Below are 20,018 nucleotides of genomic sequence, written 5' to 3'. Positions count from 1 at the left end.
CCAAGCGTCAGCTTTTTCTAGTCAGCTTCGGCCCCCCACAGAGAAGTTGCTAGGTGCCATTGTAACTGCAATGTACATGTTTTTCATAGCACTTCAGTAGTCTGTGTTGCACCTGATTACTACACACTCTTCTCCACATTTGTTTATAGTGCATGCCAAGCCGTGTTGCTTGTGAACGATGTTGAAAACCTCCGTTCAATCAAAATTCTCCCTTGCTGGGACTTTATTAATTTGTTCAAGGACTGCACAAGTTATGGATTGAGTGTGTTACTGAAATAGTTAAATTTGAAGTAATAGAACCCTCAGAGATCCTTCAGGATAATACACCGTATTCTGTGACAATGTCACAACAGTTGAGCCTATGAGTGTGGTCCGAAGCCAAAAATCCATACCAATTACCTCACAAATCATTCCATTAACAATCATTCCGCTTTCCCTAAGCTCGAGTTTTCTCAGTTCTGCTGAACTTCCTCCTTCATCGTTATTCAACCATACAGTTTCCAGCACGAATACTGAGTATCACCAATCCTCTGGATGTAAGTTCGAGCTAGCAGAAGCTCCTTCCCACAATTTGTCCCATTTACTTCTCCCAGAAACTCGCTTCACATGTCCACATATCCATTCACACATGGCAACCCGGGCAGATCACAAGCTTCCTTTGTGCCGAACTTTCCAAATCTATGCACGATATTACCACACGAGTCTGCCTGTCCTTTGAGACTAGCAATACTTCCCACGTTCTCATCTGCATCGACTTCCCCAATATCTCCTATTTCATTGGATACAGGTGAATGCTGCAGCATTGAAAACTCCGAGTTTCTCCCTGCAACAGGGACATGGATCACTTATATGCTCCCTGGCCCCATCTGTTTCCACCTCTACCCTACCCATATGGAACAATAATTCCAAATTTTCCTGTGACACTGACTGCACATTGCATTTCTTCAGGAAGCAGCTTTTCTGCTTAATGAGATCACATCATGTATTCCTCAGGCATAACCAATATCCATTTATCACAAGAAACATCGTCTCTTGTAACATTGCCACTTCATTCCTAGCAGCCCCACGTTGGTCCGCTAGCCCATGTAGCAACCTTGCTATATTCGATCTGTTGTCCAGTTCACTCAGTTGCTTCTGTATTCTCTCCAAATAGCTATGCACCACTTCCTTCATTTCACTAGCACATTGGGTTAGCTCTGTTACCATTTCCCATACTAGTCTTGAGTTATTCGACACCCTTTGTCCCAAGTTTGATAACCATGTTGTGTGCCACTCCATGGCATCCTTCATAGAACTTGCCATTTGCTGTACCTGAACAACTGTGCTATTTAAGTCCTGCACTTCCTCTTCATCTGCTGTTTCAAATATTGTCTTTAGCAATTTTCCTCCAACATTTACCCAGCCCCCCTTCCGCCAACTCCCGACTTGCAGAAGCACAGCTATTAACTGTGCCAACTGCATCCTTAATTTTCTGTAAGTGAACTGCAAATCCTCGTACCCTCCCTTTACCTCCATACACAAATTATTTCCCTGTGCCTCCTTATATAATTCTGAAAAGTCATCTAGAATGTGTACCACATTTCTAATCTCCCAGATATCCACTGTTGCTTTTAGTGTCCATTATGACTAGTAAGCCACATATCCGATTGTCTCGAGGACACCACATCCGATTCTAGAGGCTGAGAGGCTGAACAACTGTTACCTGCCTTCCCTCACCCCTGATGAAGCACTGCACCAGCAGGACCATCCCTGTCACCCAGGGTGTCCTTATGGATTTGCCACCCATACAACAACATTACACTATAACCCCCTCCCTCCTTCTGAGAAAGCAAAATACACAAAAAAGGACGGTATCAATTAGAACAACATGAATGAAAACCACAACTAGACATTACTGTGACCAATGGACTTTTGCTCCTTTTTAAGTAGCTTTTACTAAGTCCCTCAAAAACTGTCTGTAACAATTACAGAGGCCGATGAACAGCTTTGTGTGTGGAGTTTCAACGAAGTCCACAGTTGCAGCATTGTCCCCAGAACTGCTCATGGCCCTTTGGTTCCGAGTCGAGTGAAAGGACTGAACCAGAGACTTGAAAGTTCTGTGACAAGCTAGACTGTGACTTTCTGGACTTGTGCCGTAAGGTTGAGAACTGTAGGCTCCCCCTAAACAGGTCGTGTGTGCACTACATGTCAGAGGCTGCTACTCAGGTAGTTGACTCATGTGGGGTGCACATAAGGGTTTTTAGTTTAGGCAACTCTCCACCCATTCCAGATAACAATGGCTATATGAAACCCATAAGTATCAGTGTAAGATCAAAAGAAATGTCTCTTGCAGGTGACAGTATTAAAATCCCAATGGTAAACCGCCAAAGCATTCACAACAAAGCTTGAAGCACTTGTGAAAAGTAGCGAAGCTCACATGATACTAGTTACGGAAAATTGACAGCAGTGAGATTTTTGGGGAAATTTTAAATGTATATAAAAAATATAGGCAAATGAGAAACTGAGGTGGTGTATTTGTCGCAGTAGACAAAAACTCAAATCCACCGAGACAGAAATTGAAGCTGCATGTGAGATTGATTGGGAAAGACTCAGTATCAGAGGTGGGCATAAAATGATAACTGGATCCTTCTATTGCCTACCAGACTCATCTCCTGATGTAACTGAAAACTTCAGAGAAAACCTCAGTTTACTTGTACGTAAGTTTAAGTTCCCCAATCATACTGTAATCGTCTGTGGAGACTTTAATCATCCAACAATTAATTGGGAAAATTACAATTGTTTTAGTGGTGGGAATAAAAGACATCCTGTAAAACTTTATTAAATGACTTCTTTGTTAATAACCTAGAACAGATAGTTAGGAACCCCACTCATGATGAAAATATGTTGGGTCTAATGGCAACAATTAGACCTGACCTCTTTGAGGACGTCCACATTGAAACTGGTATCAGTGACCATGGCACAGTTGTGGCAACAATGATTACCAAAGTACAAAGGAAAACTAAAACAAGCAGAAAGATACATATACGTTCAGTAAACTAGATAAAAATCAGTAATGTCTTATCTCAATGAGGAAATTGAAACTTTCAGCACGAGTCAGGAGCATGTAGAAGAACTCTAGCTCGAGTTTAAAAGAATAGTTGAACACACACTGGATAAATATGTACCCAGTAGAATAGTTCATATGGGAGGGAACCTCCATGGTATACAGTCACTGTAAAGAAACTCCCAAAGAAACAGACATTACTGCACAATAAGTGTAAAACAAAGCACAGGGTTATAGATAGAGAGATGCTGAACGAAACATGTTTGGCTGTCAAGAGAGCAATGTGTGATGCCTTCAATTACTACTATAGCAGAATACTGTCAATCGACATTTCACAAAATCCAAAGATATTCTGGTCATATGTAAAGGCTGTTAGTGGTACTGAAGTTAGTATCCACCCCTAGCGAATGAGACAGGAACTGAAATTGAGGGTAGCAAAGCAAAAGCTGAAATGCTGAATTCCGATTTCAAAAGTCCCTTTACAAAGGAATATCCAGGAGAATTGCCTCAATTTAATCCTTGTACCACTGAAAAGATGAACAAAATAAGTATTAGTGTCAGTGGTGTTGAGAAACAGATTAAATCCTTAAAATTGAACAAAGCTCCAGGTCCTGATGGAATACCTGTCAGAGTCTGTACTGAATTTGTGGCTCAGTTAGCCCCTCTTCTCACTATAATCTATCGTAGATACCTCGAACAAAAAACCATGCCCAGTCCTTGGAAAAAGGCACAGTTCACACCCATCTCCAAGAAGGGTAGTAGACGTCATCCACAAAACTACTGTCAAGGATATTGAATATCCTTGACATTGATTTGTTGTAGAATCTTAGAACATATTCTGAGCTCAAACATAATGAGAAATGGAACAGAATTACCTCCTCAATGCCAACCAGCATGGATTTTTAAAACTTTGATAATGTGAAACCCAACTCACACTTTTCTCACATGACATGCTGAGACTTTGGATCATGGCAACCAGGTAGATGATGTATTTCTTGATTTCCAAAAAGCATCTGACTCAGAACCGCATCTATGCTTATTGTCAAAAGTACGGTCATAGGGGCTAGCAAGTGAAATTTGTAACTGGATTGAGGACTTTTTAATAGGGAGGACACAGTATGTTATCTTGGATGGAGAATCATCATCAGATGTAGAAGTAACTTCAGGTACGCCCCAGGAAAGTGTGTTGGGACCCTTGCCGTTTCAAAGTGGTTCAAAGATTGGCTACTTTCTCTAAATGTTCATAAATGTAAAACTGTGCACTTCACAAAATGAAACAACATAGTATCCTATGTCTATAACATCAATGAGGCACTGATGGAATCGACCAACTCATACAAATACCTGGGTGTAACACTTTGTACGAATATGAAATGGAATGATCACATAGGTTCAGTCGTGGACAAAGCAGGTGGCAGACTTTGGTTTATTGGTAGAATACTGGGGAAGTGGAATCAGTCTACTAAAGAAATTGCTTACAAATCACTTGTGCGACCCATCCTAGAATATTGTTCAGGTGTGTGGGACCTGTACCAGATTGGACTGACAGAGGATATTGAATGTATACAGAGAGGGGTAACAAAAATGGTCACAGGTTTGTTAATCCACAGGAGAGTGTCACAGATATAGTGAAGGAACTGAAATTGCATGCTCTAAAAACTACCCCGAGAAAATATATTAACAAAGTTTCAAGAACCGGCTTTAAATGGTTATTCTAGGGATATACTACAACTCCTACCTATCACTCACACAGGGGTGGTGAGGATAAGATCAGAATATTTACTGCACACACAGAGGTATTCATTCACACAATCATTCTTCCCATGCTTCATATGTAAATGGAAGAGGAAGAAAGCCTTATAACTGGTACAATGGGACACACCCTCTGCCATGCACTTCATGGTGGTTTGCAGAGTGTATATGTACAACAACTGTACCTGCTTAACTGTTTGTCGGGTCAGAAAATTTTGAACTGCTTCTGTAAGACAAGGATCAATCTGCATGCCATGTTCATTAATCCTGTGCCCCAGATAGTTTACCTGAGTTTGTACAAAATGGCACTTGTTCATACTACTTAAGACATCCTCCAGACATCTTGCACACCCCAGTAAATCCTTCGAAAGGACAATTACATCATCTACATACACCGAACAAGCTTTTGATTTTAATCCTCTTAATGCCCCATCTGACAACTGCTGAAAGTTGCTGGTGTAATCTTTAGTCCAAACACACGTGTTTGTAATGATAATGGCCACATGGTACCATGGCTTATCATGAGGTGTCATTTCCAATTTATAGTACCTGCTCCTGTAATCCTTACTTGTAAAACACTGATACTGACCAGGTTATCCAGAGTTTCTCTGATGTTTTGAAATGGATAAGCATCCAAAACAGTTCGTGCATTTACATATCTGTAGACACAGCAAAATCTGCATTTCCTTGTTCCGTCCTCCAATTTTTCTAGCACGACCACTGTATTCACATTCCTGAGGCTATCACTATGTTCTATGATACCATCCTGTAGTTGTTGCTCAATAAACTCTTCTGCTAATGGTTGCAGTTGCCTTGCTATAAACTGGTGTACTATCCGCTGTCGGTATATGATTTTGTGTCACCGGGATTGCTGGTAACCTTCCACCCGCACAAAATAAATCACTAAACGTCACCAACAAGTTTTCCATAGCCCCTTCCACAGCCTTTCAAGGGACCCACTTCCCCTTGTAACACTTCTGTGTTGACGGTTTGTTTGTGCCTTTCCTCTAACTCGACCTATTGAAGTTCTCATCTTCCACGACTTCCCAAGTGGCTATTACTGCACTTTTTGACAGAGTCACCTTTCCTCTGCCAAATTTATCTGCACTAACCGGAACCATTCTTTCCCCATTAACATCACTCAAACATGCCAAACTCCTCCAGCCAAAACAGCGTGAAGATCCAACTCTTCACTGCTTATGAGTGGTTCAACTACATACGATGTTTCTGTCAGTAAATTGGTATCTACTGAAACCCATACTATCTACCCTCTACCTGCTTGTATTTTATCCTACAGATTGATCTTTACTGAAACCGTATGCGGTCCAGTTGGTCTCACTTACATGATAAGTGAACCTTCTGCAATTGCCTCAGCTGGAACTGTTTCCCCCAATTGAAACGAAGTCCCACTGAGTTCTACTGTGCATCGCCAAAGATCAGCCTTAACATGATGTTTGTCAAGAAAGTCTAGCCCGAGAATCACTGAATAACCTTTGCCTATGTATGGTATGACAATATGTCCACGCATTCCCTGAACTTAGTTTTCACAACCAAAAACTCCAGTACTGCTGTATATAATGATGCCACACTATTATTGGCAACTGATGTAATCTATATCATGATGGCCCCAGTCCTCTCCTTCTCATGAGGTCCACACTGATATAGGACACATACGCCTCTGTATCTACCAAAAATCTCCGTTTCCTGCCACTGACCAAGACCACTATGCAGCATTCCATTTCAGCACTAATTAGTGCACTGTTACAGTCTATCAAGACTGCCTACCAACAGTTGAAGCACTCTCATTTCCATTTAACGGCCACTTCCCTTGCCGGTGCTTCCCATCTTTCCTACTTCTACAATTAGATTACTGGTGGCCCACTTTGCCACATGCTTATCTCTCTGCTTGTCTACTCGCTTCCTTAAAGGCCCCTACTGACCACACCTAAAACACTTGATTTCAGGAGCTAACAGCTGGTGGTCCACTCTTCGCTTTGTTGCAATATCCAGCTCCTCTACATCTGTTGCGATCCTAAGAACTGACACTCAGTACTCCGGATTCTTCAATTGTACCCTCTATGATGTCTCTGTGTGTATACCATGCAGAAAAACATTCACTGCTATATTTTCTGCCTCTCGCAATAACAGCCTACTACCTTCCGCATTCGGAGTTTGTATATACTTCTTTGCATTCAGTTTAGGGTTTCTATCTGAGAACGCCTCTATATACTGGTTGTGCTGCATTGACAAAACACTGAGTTTCTCCCAAAGAAACCACACACTATTTTGCTTTTGGTAATGCTGGCACAGTCCAGCGGCCCATGCCTTAAACGTCAGTGCCTTACTCAATGTCTCATGGCACACAATGTATGCTAAGATATCCCCTGCCAAATGCATACTAACAACATGCAGGGTTATTTCGTCTAACCACCCATGCACTTCCACAGCATCCCTTACAACGTTAACAAAAATTGTCGAGTCCTCTGTTGCCTTGCCCAAGAAAAGATTAACTAATGCAAACATTGCCAAGTCATATGGAAAAGAAGGCATTCCGTCTGACTCCAATTGCGGCTGAACCTGATTCCAACTCACAATTAAATTCGAAATTTCTCTTGTGCTCCAATTCCTGTGTCAATGTGTGCACTTGGTGCGTTAAAGCAGCAACTGCATGCACGGTAGGGGTAACACATGTTTCCACTATCTTGCGTACTGTACTTCTACCATAAGTAAAAAGCCTTCCATTTTAATCCCTCATAAATGTAATCACAAATTAATTCTTCCAGCAAATTATCACCCATCTACTTAGTACAGCTACTAGTCAGACAGCCAATTCACCTGCACACAGAACAAGTACCTCCTACAGCCATAGTACACGGCAAATCGTTCCCACACATATTACAAAATGGATACGTCACTGGTACTAAATTATCATGTTCAGCATTACCTCTAAACAAAGATTAGAGCACAAGTTCCTGTAGCTTCACAAAAGTAACTCTTGGCATCACATTCCCTAGCTCACACAATTAACTCTGACATCGAGAGTGAACACCAAAAATAACACAAAACTAGTATCACCGCACCACACTGTGCTGGTTGGTTGGTTTAAAGGAGGGGGAGGGGGCAAGGGATCAAATTGTGAGGTCATCGGTCCCTTGTTCCCGGTAAAATAATTACACAAGGGAAAGAAGAAAATAAAGGAGACGTACAGCACAATAACAGGAGAATGGAAGAACCAGAAGAACAACAGAAGGACAACCAACACTACTATCAACAAAACAGGAAAAAGAAAACCATAGAGAGAAGCAAGTAAGAGGTAGAAGGGATAAATACAAGAGAGCGGATGACTGTGCCTGGCCGACCACAAGAATAAAAAGGGAATGCCATCCACTCTGCGACACATTAAAACATCCAGCCTAAAAGCATTAGAGTGGGGAACACTAAGGGACGAAGGACATGTGCAAAAACTTATATAGAATGATAAAACCCACTGTCACACATATAATGTAAAATTAAATTAGTATTAGTATTAGTATTAAATTGGTATTTTCTGCAACCGCTCTAAGTCTTGAGTGCGTGAATCATAGTATTCTCCTAGATAAATTGACATTTTATGGGATCAATGGTATAGACAATCAATGGATAACGTCATATCTAACCAAAATAATATAGAAAGTTGTATTTAGTAATTCAGGCACTATAAGCCAAGGGACATAGTCTTGACTGGAAAGAAATCACATACAGTGTTCCCCAAGATTCAATCTTGGGTCCACTACTGTTCTTCATATATGTGAATGATCTTCTGTCTAGTACTAGTACACAACAAGAAGAATTTTCTCTCTCCTCTCTTTTGAGATGACACTAGTATTGCAATCAATCCAAGCATATATACAGAAACAGAAGAAATGGTAAACAAAATTCTTAAAAGCATCGTTGACTGGTTTTCTGTGAATAGTTTTATGTAAGTTTTAATAAGACAACATACTCAGTTCTACACATCTAGGTGTACTATGCCAATGATAAGTGTAACACATGGTAAAGAAATAACAAATAGTTTGGTTGGTTGGTTGTTTTGTGGGATTGAAGGGACCAGACTGCTAGGGCCATCAGTCCCTTTTGCCAAAAACTTCAAACACCCGCAAAGAATAAAAACGAACTATGGAGATTACAAGAGAAGAGACAGGACAAGAAAGACTCAGACAGAGACCAGACAGAAGGAATTAAAATCACACACAGACTGTGACAGTGGTTTGCCGACCAGAGAGACAAAAAGGAAAAGCCAACCACCAAAAAACACACTAAAAAACCCAGTCTAAAATCGTAGGCTAAATGCCAGACAAAAAGAGAAGTACTTAGATCAAATGAGAAAAGCCACCTGCCCGAATAAAACGCAAAACTAAGCCTGCCATGGCAGTGTCATCTGTTAAAAGGGCAGGGAGCGTATCAGGCAGTGCAAACGTCTGCCTGAGTGCAGTTAAAAGGGGACAGGTCAACAGTATGTGGACCACTATCAAAGTGGATCTGCAGTGACATAGGGGTGGGTCCTCACGGTGCACTAAGTGGCTGTGTGTCATCTGGGTGTGCCCAATGCGCAGCCAGCAGAGAACAACAGACTTCTTGTGAGAGACCCACAAGGAGCAGTGCCACGCACCGGTAACCTCTTTGATGACCCGAAGTTTGTTAGGTGAAGGCAGGGAGCGCCATTCTTCACCCCAGGTGTGAAGTACCTTCTGCCGCAAAATGGATCTGAGGTCACTCTCCAAAAGGCCGGTGGACCGACAGCCTGTTTGGCCAGCACGTCGTCACGTTTATTTACTGGGATGCCGACATAACCCGGCATCCACACAAAGACCACAGAGCGGCCGCAACGGGCAAGAGTATGGAGACACTCCTGGGTAGCCATCACCAGATGAGAGTGAGGGAAACACTGGTCGATAGCTCGTAAACCACTCAGGGAGTCACTACAGATAACGAAGGACTTACCTGAGCAGGAGCAGATGTACTCTAGGGTGCGAAAGATGGCGACCAGCTCGGCAGTGAAAACACTGCAGCCAGCCGGCAATAAGTGTTGTTCGTAATGATCCCCTAGAGTGAGTGCATAACTGACACGACGAGCAACCATCGAACAGACCATGTCAGAGCCCTGAAACGCGGCAAGGATTGAAAAAAAGTGGTGGCAGAAGGCCGCAGGAGGGACCAAGTCCTTCGGGCCCTGTGCCAAATCGAGCCGAAGGCATGGGCGAGGCACACACCACGGGGGTATATGCAGAGGGGCCCAGAAAAGAGGTGGAAGACGGAAAACCCCAAGCCCAGAGAGAAGAGCTCTCACGCGAACTGCGATCGTACAACCCGACCGAGGCCGGCGTTCTGGGAGATGGACGACAGACTGAGGGAACGGGAGATGATAATTGGGATGCCCAGGCAAGCTACAAACGTGTGTAGCATAAGCGGCCAGTAAACATTGGCACCAGAACCGCAGTGGAGGGACACATGCCTCCACAAGTATGCAAGTTGGATCCCGCTGTGAAGGATAGGGTCCAGCACCCGCAACGTGGAAGGGAATGCTGAACCATAATCCAGGCTCCCATAATCCAGACGGGACTCAATTAACGCCTGGTAGAGCCGTAAGAGGGTAGACCGATCGGCTCCCCAGTTGGTGTGGCTCAAGCAACGCAGAGCATTAAGATGCCGCCAACACATCTGTTTAAGCTGCCAAATATGAGGGAGCCAAGTCAACCAGGCATCAAAAACCACATCCAAAAACTGATGTGTCTCCACCACAGCAAGAAGTTCGCCGTCAAGATAAAGCCGTGGGTCAGGGTGAACAGTGTGTCGCCGACAGAAATGCATAACGCAGGTCTTGGCAGACGAAAACTGGAAGCCATGCGCTACAGCCGAAAACTGCGCCTTGCGGATTGCGCCCTGCAGCAGCTGTTCAGCAGCCACAATGCCAGTGGAGCTATAGTATAGGCAGAAGTCGTCAGCATACAAGGAAGCTGAGATAGACGTTCCCACCGCCGCAGAAAGCCCATTGATTGTAATTAAAAAGGACAGACACTTAAGACAGATCCTTGTGGGACCCCATTCTCCTGAACTCGGGAGGAACTATGTAAGGCCACAACTTGCACATGGAAGGAACGAAGCGACAAAAAATTGTGAATGAAAATTGGGAGTGGACCACGAAGACCCCAACCATGAAGTGTAGAGAGGATGTGATGTCGCCATGTCGTATCGTATGCCTTCCTCACGTCAAAGAAGATGGCAGACTCCAGAAGATTATCGGTGACAGAGCGGCCCTTACAGAACCCACCCTGAGACGGAGCCATCTGGAAGGTCCCGAGACTCAAGTAGACAACTCAAGTGCCGGCTCACCATGCGTTCGAGCAACTTGCAAAGAACGTTGGTGAGGCTAATGGGGCGGTAGCTGTCCACCTCCAGTGGGTTCTTGCCAGGTTTTAAAACGGGGATTACGGTGCTTTCCCGCCATTGCGATGGCAACTCACCCGCAATCCAGATACGGTTGTAAAGGTCTAGGAGGTGTCGCTGGCAGTCCACCGAGAGGTGTTTGAGCATCTGACAGTGGATGCGATCTGGCCTGGCAGCCGTATCAGGGTAAGCAGCTAGGGCACTTTGGAATTCCCACTCACTGTACGGAACATTGTAGGATTCAGGGTGGCGCGTGCGAAATGAAAGGCTCTGACGTTCCAACAGCTCTTTCATGGAGCGGAAGGCCAGTGGGTAATTCGCAGAAGCGGAACTCCAAGCAAAATGCTCTGCTAAGCGGTTTGCAGTAGTGTCTGAGTCAGCACAAACTGCTCCATTCAGTGAAAGCACAGGGACGCTGAGGGGGGTCCAATAGCCATAGAGCCGACTAATCTTGGCCCAAACCTGCGATGGAGAGATATGGAGGCCAATGGTGGAGACATACCTTTCCCAGCACTCCCAACGAGGGATGCCGCTTGTGATGCTGGAGCGCCCGCCTGTGATCTTTAATCACCTCGGCGATCTCAGGCGACCACTAAAGCACATGGAATGGCAGATTCTGCAGCAGTAACGATGCCGGTGGTGACCGAGTGAACCACCGCATCAATGGCGTCATTGGAAAGATGCTAAATAGTGACAATGGAGGAGGACAAGTCCCAGTCAGCCTTATCCATAGCCCATCTGCAGGTGCACCCAGAAGAGTGACGCTGTGGCAAGGACAGAAAGATTGGAAAGTGGTCACTACCACACAAGTCGTCATGCACACTCCATTGGACAGACGCGAAGAGGCTAGGTCTGTAGATCGGAAGGTCGATGGCTGAGTATGTGCCATGTGCCACACTGAAATGCGTGAAGGCACCATCGTTTAGAAGGGAAAGGTCGAGCTGTGCCAATACATGCTCAACGGTGGCGCCTCGGCCACTGATCCACCCCAAAGAGGGTTATGGGCGTTGAATTCGCCCAGTAACAGAAAAGGGGGCGGCAATTGGGCTATCAGCGCAGCCAGGACGTGCTGTGGGACATCACCATCCGGTAGAAGACACAGACTGCAGACAAAACAGCCTGAGGCATCCACACCGGAACAGTGACAGCTTCTAAATGTGTTTGTAGAGGGACAGACTCGCTGTGAAGGGAATGAAGGACGTAGATGCATACGCCACCAGATACCCTTTCATAAGCTGCTCGTTTCCTATAATAACCCCGATAGCCATGCAGGGTGGGGGGTTTGCATTGCCGAAAACCGAGTTTCTTGAAGAGCAATGCAGAGGAAAGGGTTAAGGCTGAGAAGTTGTCGGAGCTCAGCAAGATGGTGGAAGAAACTGCTGCAGTTCCACTGGAGGATGACATAGTCCATGGCTGAGAAAGGCGTGAAGGGATTGGGGAAGCAAATTACGCCACTGGGTCACCTGCTGCCACTGATTGAGCACCCGCGCAAGTGACAACCACTGCGTCCAAGGGTCCGGCGAGATCTAGGTCCTCAGCGGATGCCAGAATCTCTACCTCATCCTCAGACGCTGAGCTTGTAGGAAGCAATGGGATGGGTGCCACTGCAATATCTGGATTCTTGGGAGCCTTCTTCTTTTCCTGCTTTTCGCACTGGGCCTTCGGTGGTTCTGGTTGGGAGGGCTTCACTGGGTCAGTCTCAGGGACGGACGAGAACCATGAAGCACTACAACCAGCGACCGGTGGTTGCTTCAACCACTAGCAGGTGTCCGCTTTTCCACTGGTCAGAATCTGAGAAGGGTTGGCCACGGGACCCCTTCCTGGCGAGAGAAGCCGAAGAAGACTCACGCTTCTCCGGCTGGGAAATGGGATCTGATGTCACCGATGGTTGTGGGGGTGTTGCTCCTGAAGTAGATGGAGCAGGAGCGGCAGGGAGTGAAGCGCCCCCCACCATCAAGGGGGCAGGTGGATTCTGACGGATCAGAGAGCGAACTGTACGCGACGAAGCGGGAGACGGTAGAACCGTTGACGCAGCGGCGGTGTAGGTGTATGTCATTAGCACAGGATGGAGTCTCTCATATTTCCGCTTAGCCTCAGTGTAGGTCAGGTGGTCCAGGGTCTTATATTCCATTATCCTCTGTCCTTTCTGGAAAATCATACTGTCTGGAGAGCAAGGGGAATGGTGTTCGCTGCAGTTAACACAGATGGGAGGCAGGGCACATGGAGTATTGGGATGCGAAGAGCATCCAAAATCTCGACACGCGACACCAGAAGTACAGCGGGATGACGTATCGCCAAACTTCCAGCATTTAAGGCACCGCATCAGAGGAGGGATATATGGCTTCACATCACAGCGGTAAACCATCACCTTTACCTTTTCGGGTAAGGCGTCACTCTCGAAGGCCAAGATGAAGGCACCGGTGGCTACCTGATTATCCCTTGGACCCCGATGGAGGCGCTGGAGGAAGTGAACACCTCGTCGTTCTAGGTTGGCGCGCAGTTCGTTGTCTGACTGCAAAAGAAGATCCCTGTGGAATATAATACCCTGTTTAAACTCTTATGGGGCGTGATGGTAACTGAAAGATCCCCCAACTTGTCGCAAGCGAGCAACCTCCGTGACTGGGTAGAGGATGCTGTTTTGATTAGAACTGACCCAGAGCGCATTTGGACAAGCCCTCCACCTCCCCGAACTTGTCCTCTAAATTCTCCACAAAAAACTGAGGCTTCGTCAACATAAATGATTCACCATCAACTCGCGTACAGACGAGGTACCGGGGTGAATAAACTTCACTGCCTTCTTTACCCATACGTTCCTCCCATGGAGTGGCCAGGGAGGGAAATAATCTCTGATCGTATCTCTTGCCATTGTGGTTAGACCTCATTGCTTAGAGATGGCTGGTGGAGGCCCACCAGCAAGAGATTATGTACCACACATCATTGTGGGTCATCCGCCCTGATGCCATCCACTCCGACCAGGGGCTCTCCCCACGGGCGCCACCCAGCCACATCAAAGACCAACTGGCAGGATGGTCTTTGCCGGGAGAGATAGGCATCTAATCCTCGGCATACGTGGGGAGGTAGCAGCTCAGGCATCAGCAGTGCAATCCCTGTGTAGTCTGGGGCTACCACCAAGAGGATACATGACAACCCCACCACAATGGACTGGCTACCGCGCTGGGTTTCGGGTGTCGAATATCCATTTGTATCGTGACAGGGAAAATTGAAGTGCACAGTGGAGGGCATGTATGCTACCCGGAGCACACCGCAGCCGAAGTGGCCGTAAGCTCAGTGTAAGTCCAACTCCATGACGATATCGAGTGTGCCAGATCTGAGGGCACGATGGATTTATGATACACCACGTACGGCGTCCTTCCCCAAATGGTACACACTAACAGAGAATTTTGAAAAGTACAGGTCAAACTCCTTAGGGGACCATCACATTAAGGCTGAAATGTTGGAGACTCCTTTTAGTTGCCTCCTACGACAGGCATGAATACCTAGGTCCTATTCTTACACCCCGACCCGCAGGGGGGGGGGGGGGGGTAACAAATAGGATGGAAACTTCAAAATTCATAGTCGTCCACATTGATGACAATTTAAATTGGAACTCCTAAAACAACTTAGTTCAGCCACATTTTTGCTTAGGATCATTGCAAATCTGGGGGAGAGTACTTCATTAAGGGTACACCCGCAAATTATTGCACTTGACGAGATGACACTGTGCAGACCAACTGCACATTTCATGAAATACATAATAAGTGGCAGGCCCGGATCCGAAGAGTGGGGGGGGGGGGGGGGGGGGGGGAGAGAGGTAAACAGGGGTATCTGCACCGGGCGGCAATTTCATGGAATCAAACATTGGAACATTCAGGTTGGAATGTCAACAATATTATGACAAGGAAAGTCGCTACTCACCATATAGCGGAGATGCTAAGTCGCAGATAGGCACAACTAAAAGACTTCAACAAATAAAGCTTCCGGACATTAAGGCCTTTGTCCACTCCACTCCACTCCACTCCACTCCACTCCCCCCCCCCACACACACACCCGTACGTACGACTTCAGTTGCCTGGGACTGCGGTCGTGAGTTGCAGTATTTGCGTGCGCATGCGTCTACGTCTATTGTTGACGAAGGCCTGTAATGGCCGAAGGCTTTATTTGTGCCAGTCTTTTTGTTGTGCCTATCTGCGACACAGCACCTCCGCTACGTTATTATTGATATGATTTTGAAACGCAACCCTGTTGGTTTTTGAACACATTCTAAACTGATTTTTGAATGCGTGCGTAGTGTACGTGATGTGTCTGTCGCATCAAGAAACAAACATCTTCCCCGCAACCAAAAGGAGATACTACAAGAGCTGAGCCAAATGAACCCGAAAGGATGAATGCCAATCGCTGTTTGATTATGTGGTTGACTGGGTGTGCGAATGATAAGCGTTGTTATAGTAATTAGCGAAATCCATGGATTCAGACTATAAGAGTGGAAACAAACGACAAGCAGGAATGACAGGTAAGAAACGTAACACACAATCTTCCCTGTGTATCCAAGAAAATGAAATTTTGACAAAAAAATTTTGTCAGAGTGCTACCCTACTAGGGGCCAGTTGTACAGATGCCGATAAGCAGCCGCTTGAAATTCTGTTCTCGAAATAGCTCTGAAAACGCCTAACCGGAGAAGAAACGCGGAAACAAACCGGTTATTCCGGCAGGGTCAGTGAAGTTAACCGGACAATAAGTTTCGACAGTGCCTAGTGATAAGATTGTTTGTTAGAACGAGGAAGGAAAAGGAACGGGAACGTCACACAAATTATATGGAAGAATATGACGATTCCAAATTTATACAAAAATTTCGTAGTACTGCTACTTTTCGATCTCACCCTTGGGACACTGGAGCGTATGAACAAAATGTCAAACTATTTCCTAACATAAAACTTTTTTCCTGTAGTAGGCGTAATAGGCATTTGATATTGGTACTTCGTCAATTACATTCTGTCGTGCTATTTATTTAAATGACATAGATAGAAATTTGTACCAAAACAGTCTCGCCTATTTGGCGTGTGTTACAATTGCTGCACTATTAGCAAGGCGTATTTCGTTTTATCTAGCAGACAGTGACAAACTAGACGTTAAAAAAGTAGAGAAACCAAGCCAGTCTTGGGTACTATCCGTATTAACAGCTTTTTCAGTATTAGACAACGACATTTTGATTTCCCATGCAGCAAAAAATTTGACGAAATTTGATGTGTTGCAGATTCTTTCGCATGAGGGTGTAAAGTCGTAACAAGATTAAAGAGAGAGAAAAAAAAAAAAACTGCTGGGACCTAAGAACTGAAGAAATGTACTGTCTTGTTTGTCTGTTGCCTTTGCTGGTTTTGTGTTTCCTGTATTTAATTTTAGGTCACACAAAAGAGAGTTATTAGCTAATAGGCAATAAAGAGCGCAAATTTTCTGAAGAGTTCTTATTCCCCCGGTCACAAATAATCCCACCCACTACGACTGGGAGCAGGAGATTTTAATTCCCACTGTTCTGAATATAGGTTTGAAGGCTTCCATTAAAAAAATATACAAGTTTGAATTCCACAGAGCGAAATATAGTGACGTGCGATAGAAGAATGCTGTGTGAAGGGGCGTGGCGCTGCATTTTGACACACTTATATCTCCTCGAACATATGTTTTATATAACAACCTCTTCAGAAAGATGTAGGCTACAAAATGAACATTTTTTGAAAAAATAATTGACTTTATATCGGAGGGGGGCGCGCACAACCAAGTTTTTGCCACGGTTCGGCAATTAAGTAGATCCGGGGCTGATACGTAGTTTCCGTCTTTACTTTGCCTTCTTCACACACATTCAAATAAGTAAAAGTTAAATAAATTTTTATATTCCTTGTTCCTCGCGAATATCACTTAATCGCAGACAATGTTCGTTAAATGCTGTCTGTATGTGCTCCTCTACGCAGCTACTTGACGTGAAGATTACTGTTCGTTTTACAAAGAGGTGTTTCAATCCATCAGACAGGCTTTTATACGTACTGTAAACACCAGACACTATGGTTGTCCCAAGTAAGATTTTTTTTCCTTAGTTATATTCAGCAGTATCTCATTCGACAACACGGAGAAACACTGATCACTCAATAGCGCCGAATATTCATCGCCCCGTTGCATTACTTCCTCCTCAGAACAGGGATTCAGTTCAACAATTAAGTCTTTTCCTAGCAAATTAAAATTTTTTTCTATAACACACATTCCTGTACAATATTCCTTTCAACCAATCACGACCGAGCGAGGTGGCGCAGTGGTTAGCACACTGGACTCGCACTCGGAAGGACGACGGTTCAATCCCGCGTCCGGTCATCCTAATTTAGGTTTTCCGTGATTTCCCTAAATCGCTCCACGCTAATGCCGGGATGGTTCCTTTGAAAGGGCATAGCCGGCCGACTTCCTTCCCCGTCCTTCACAAATCCGATGACCTTGCTGTTTGATCTCTTCCCCCAAACAACCCAACCCATCACGCATCCATTTCCAGGTTTTAATCTTAGAGATAAATTTGTTGCCAAACTTAAAAACCATTAAGTGTCATACATAAATGATAGAGCGAACCAAAAACCTTTCCATAATGAGAATTGTTGCTCACACCCATTATTTTCTTTATGCGACACCGCCATACCGTTTATTAAAATTTTTTCTTCAGTTCGTAACGACAGGGACACATCACTTACCTCTTTCGCGATGAAACCTCTGGTCATGCACCCATTTATTATTTCCTTCTCGACTTTTAAATCGTTAAAAAAAAATCCAGATAAATTCACCCGCTCGTTTCGGCAGCTCGGGAAAAGAACTCACTCAAAATTAAAACATGTTTGAAACCGATCACAAACTGAATAACCGCCAAACTATTCAGTTGTCAATACTAGCCAAAGAGAATACAAATGGTCAGAGAAAGAAAGCGAACTTCAAATTTTCACACGTAACGCATATCCCCGACTTGCCAGTGTTTTAACTAATAAATTCATTCATTCGTTTTATGAAATGATCGTATTGCATGATTGGCCTAGGGGCCCCTTCTGGGTTTGTTCAGCTGCTTCCATTCTAAATAGTTAATACTCCGCTGTCAAGATACGACTTTTATTTATATTATGAAACTGTAGTGTGAAAACAACAACAAAATAAGCAATGTATCGTGAGCTACATGTAATGCAATGTAACTGTTCCCCTACGTTTTAGGTCTGTTCGCATTTAGGGGAAAGCAGGAAATTTTACTCGGGGCATAAGCTACGGCTAATGGGGCGGCTATATTATTACATAAAGAAATTAAAAGAATTTCTGAATGGCAACTCCTTCTACTCATTAGATGAATTTTTGGATATAGTAAGTGGATAATTCCCCTCCACCCCCAAAAATAATATTAAGTGTCATGTAATATTTTGTGTAATGTAATCTCTTGTATAGACACCTTTTATTAACCTGATACGTTCCACATCATTACGAAGTGTCGTATTCATGATCTATGGAACAAGCACTAATCTAATTTAATCATACAGAATACAATACCAAACTTCCGCGTAACTAAACATCCAAACTTTCCCATAACTAAACCTCGAGTCCTAGATGAAAAAATTATATTTTAGGTAAACCACTTGAAATATGTTTCAAACGGGGTTAATTATTACGTAACATCTAACAGCCAAACTCTCACCTTTCCTTACACAGATCTCGGGCTAACCTACAGATTACACTATCATCTCACACAGATTTTTTGATTTACTGGCTGGCTTATATGCAGCTCACAGCCAGTCACCTTCAACCTAAACTGTGTCGGGCTGTGCTACAGATCAGACTGTCACCACAGTCGGCTTTTTAAACTGTGTTCACAACTTCATGCTAACCACAAGGTCAGAAATCTATTTATTATCTGACGCTATTTTTAACAAAGTTGATAGTTTATTAAATTGTCGAATATCATTGTCAGTACCATTTCATAAATGCCAAAATACGAAAAAAAACCTATGAAGACGAGTTTAATCGTTCGGTTGTAATTGTCATATTGTTATCACTTCATCAGTTCCTAATAATATGACATATATTCGATTTGAAATATAATTAGTCCATAATGCAGACGACGATTTTTTCATATCGTCAATAATTATTTAAATATAAGAAATAAGTATAACAGGGCCATACATTTGTGACAGGAAAACGTCAATGTATATGCCACATCGAATTTCATGTCAATCACTTAACCAAATGCTACATTCGGCCGGAAAGCGATCTCGTATCACACTGCAAATTAAGCTTTCGTACCCTATGTCCCTTAGTTACTTCAACAAATTTTGTTTTTAAAAAAGGACCGTGAACACAATGCAATTTTATCTTCTACAAACATTACATATTTCGTCACTTGTGTTAGCGAAGAACTTTTCTTAACAGAAAGTAAAAGATTCGATCTGGGTGATTTTTTTGTATATATAATTTGTCTGTTAAAAATCTGATAGAATCGGTACATTGTTCCACGCGCCAAAATCTTTACGTGCATAACTGCTTGTTTTAGACATTCAAACGAATTCATCTATAAAATAACGGTGTCGTACTATAAAACTAATAATCAACCTTCTGGTACGTGCACTTTAACTTACCTCGCACAGCACGTCACACAGCTGTCGGCTAACTTTCGTAGTTCGTACAAACTAAGCGCCGGTCGTAAACAAACATTCACAGTCACTTGTTTTCAGAGATCTTATAGGTTTTTTTTTTTTCAGAAGCGTCGTCTGTCATCAAAATTTGTGAAGTCGAACATACTGCA

General features: G+C 44.0%; 1 protein-coding gene across 3 annotated transcripts in view; it reads right to left on the bottom strand.

Annotated features, from left to right (window-relative positions):
- Window positions 1-19,956, bottom strand: part of LOC126203958 (trichoplein keratin filament-binding protein) — an 801,925-nt gene extending 781,969 nt beyond the window's left edge. For 2 of the 3 annotated variants that reach the window (XM_049938356.1, XM_049938355.1), the window contains exon 1: window positions 19,852-19,956. Coding sequence is in view for 1 of the 3 variants with exons in the window: in XM_049938354.1 (XP_049794311.1) it covers window positions 17,938-17,964 (27 nt within the window). In the remaining 2 variants the exon portion in view is untranslated. Of the gene's footprint in view, window positions 1-17,937; window positions 18,073-19,851 lie in introns of those variants that run through there. The other variant, XM_049938354.1, reaches the window with a different exon arrangement.
- Window positions 19,957-20,018: the final 62 nt, after the last annotated feature.

This window comes from Schistocerca nitens, chromosome 9 (genome assembly GCF_023898315.1).
Source record: "Schistocerca nitens isolate TAMUIC-IGC-003100 chromosome 9, iqSchNite1.1, whole genome shotgun sequence".
NCBI lineage: Eukaryota > Metazoa > Arthropoda > Insecta > Orthoptera > Acrididae > Schistocerca > Schistocerca nitens.
Note: the sequence above shows the minus strand (reverse complement) of the source record. Positions and strands in the feature narration are given on the sequence as shown.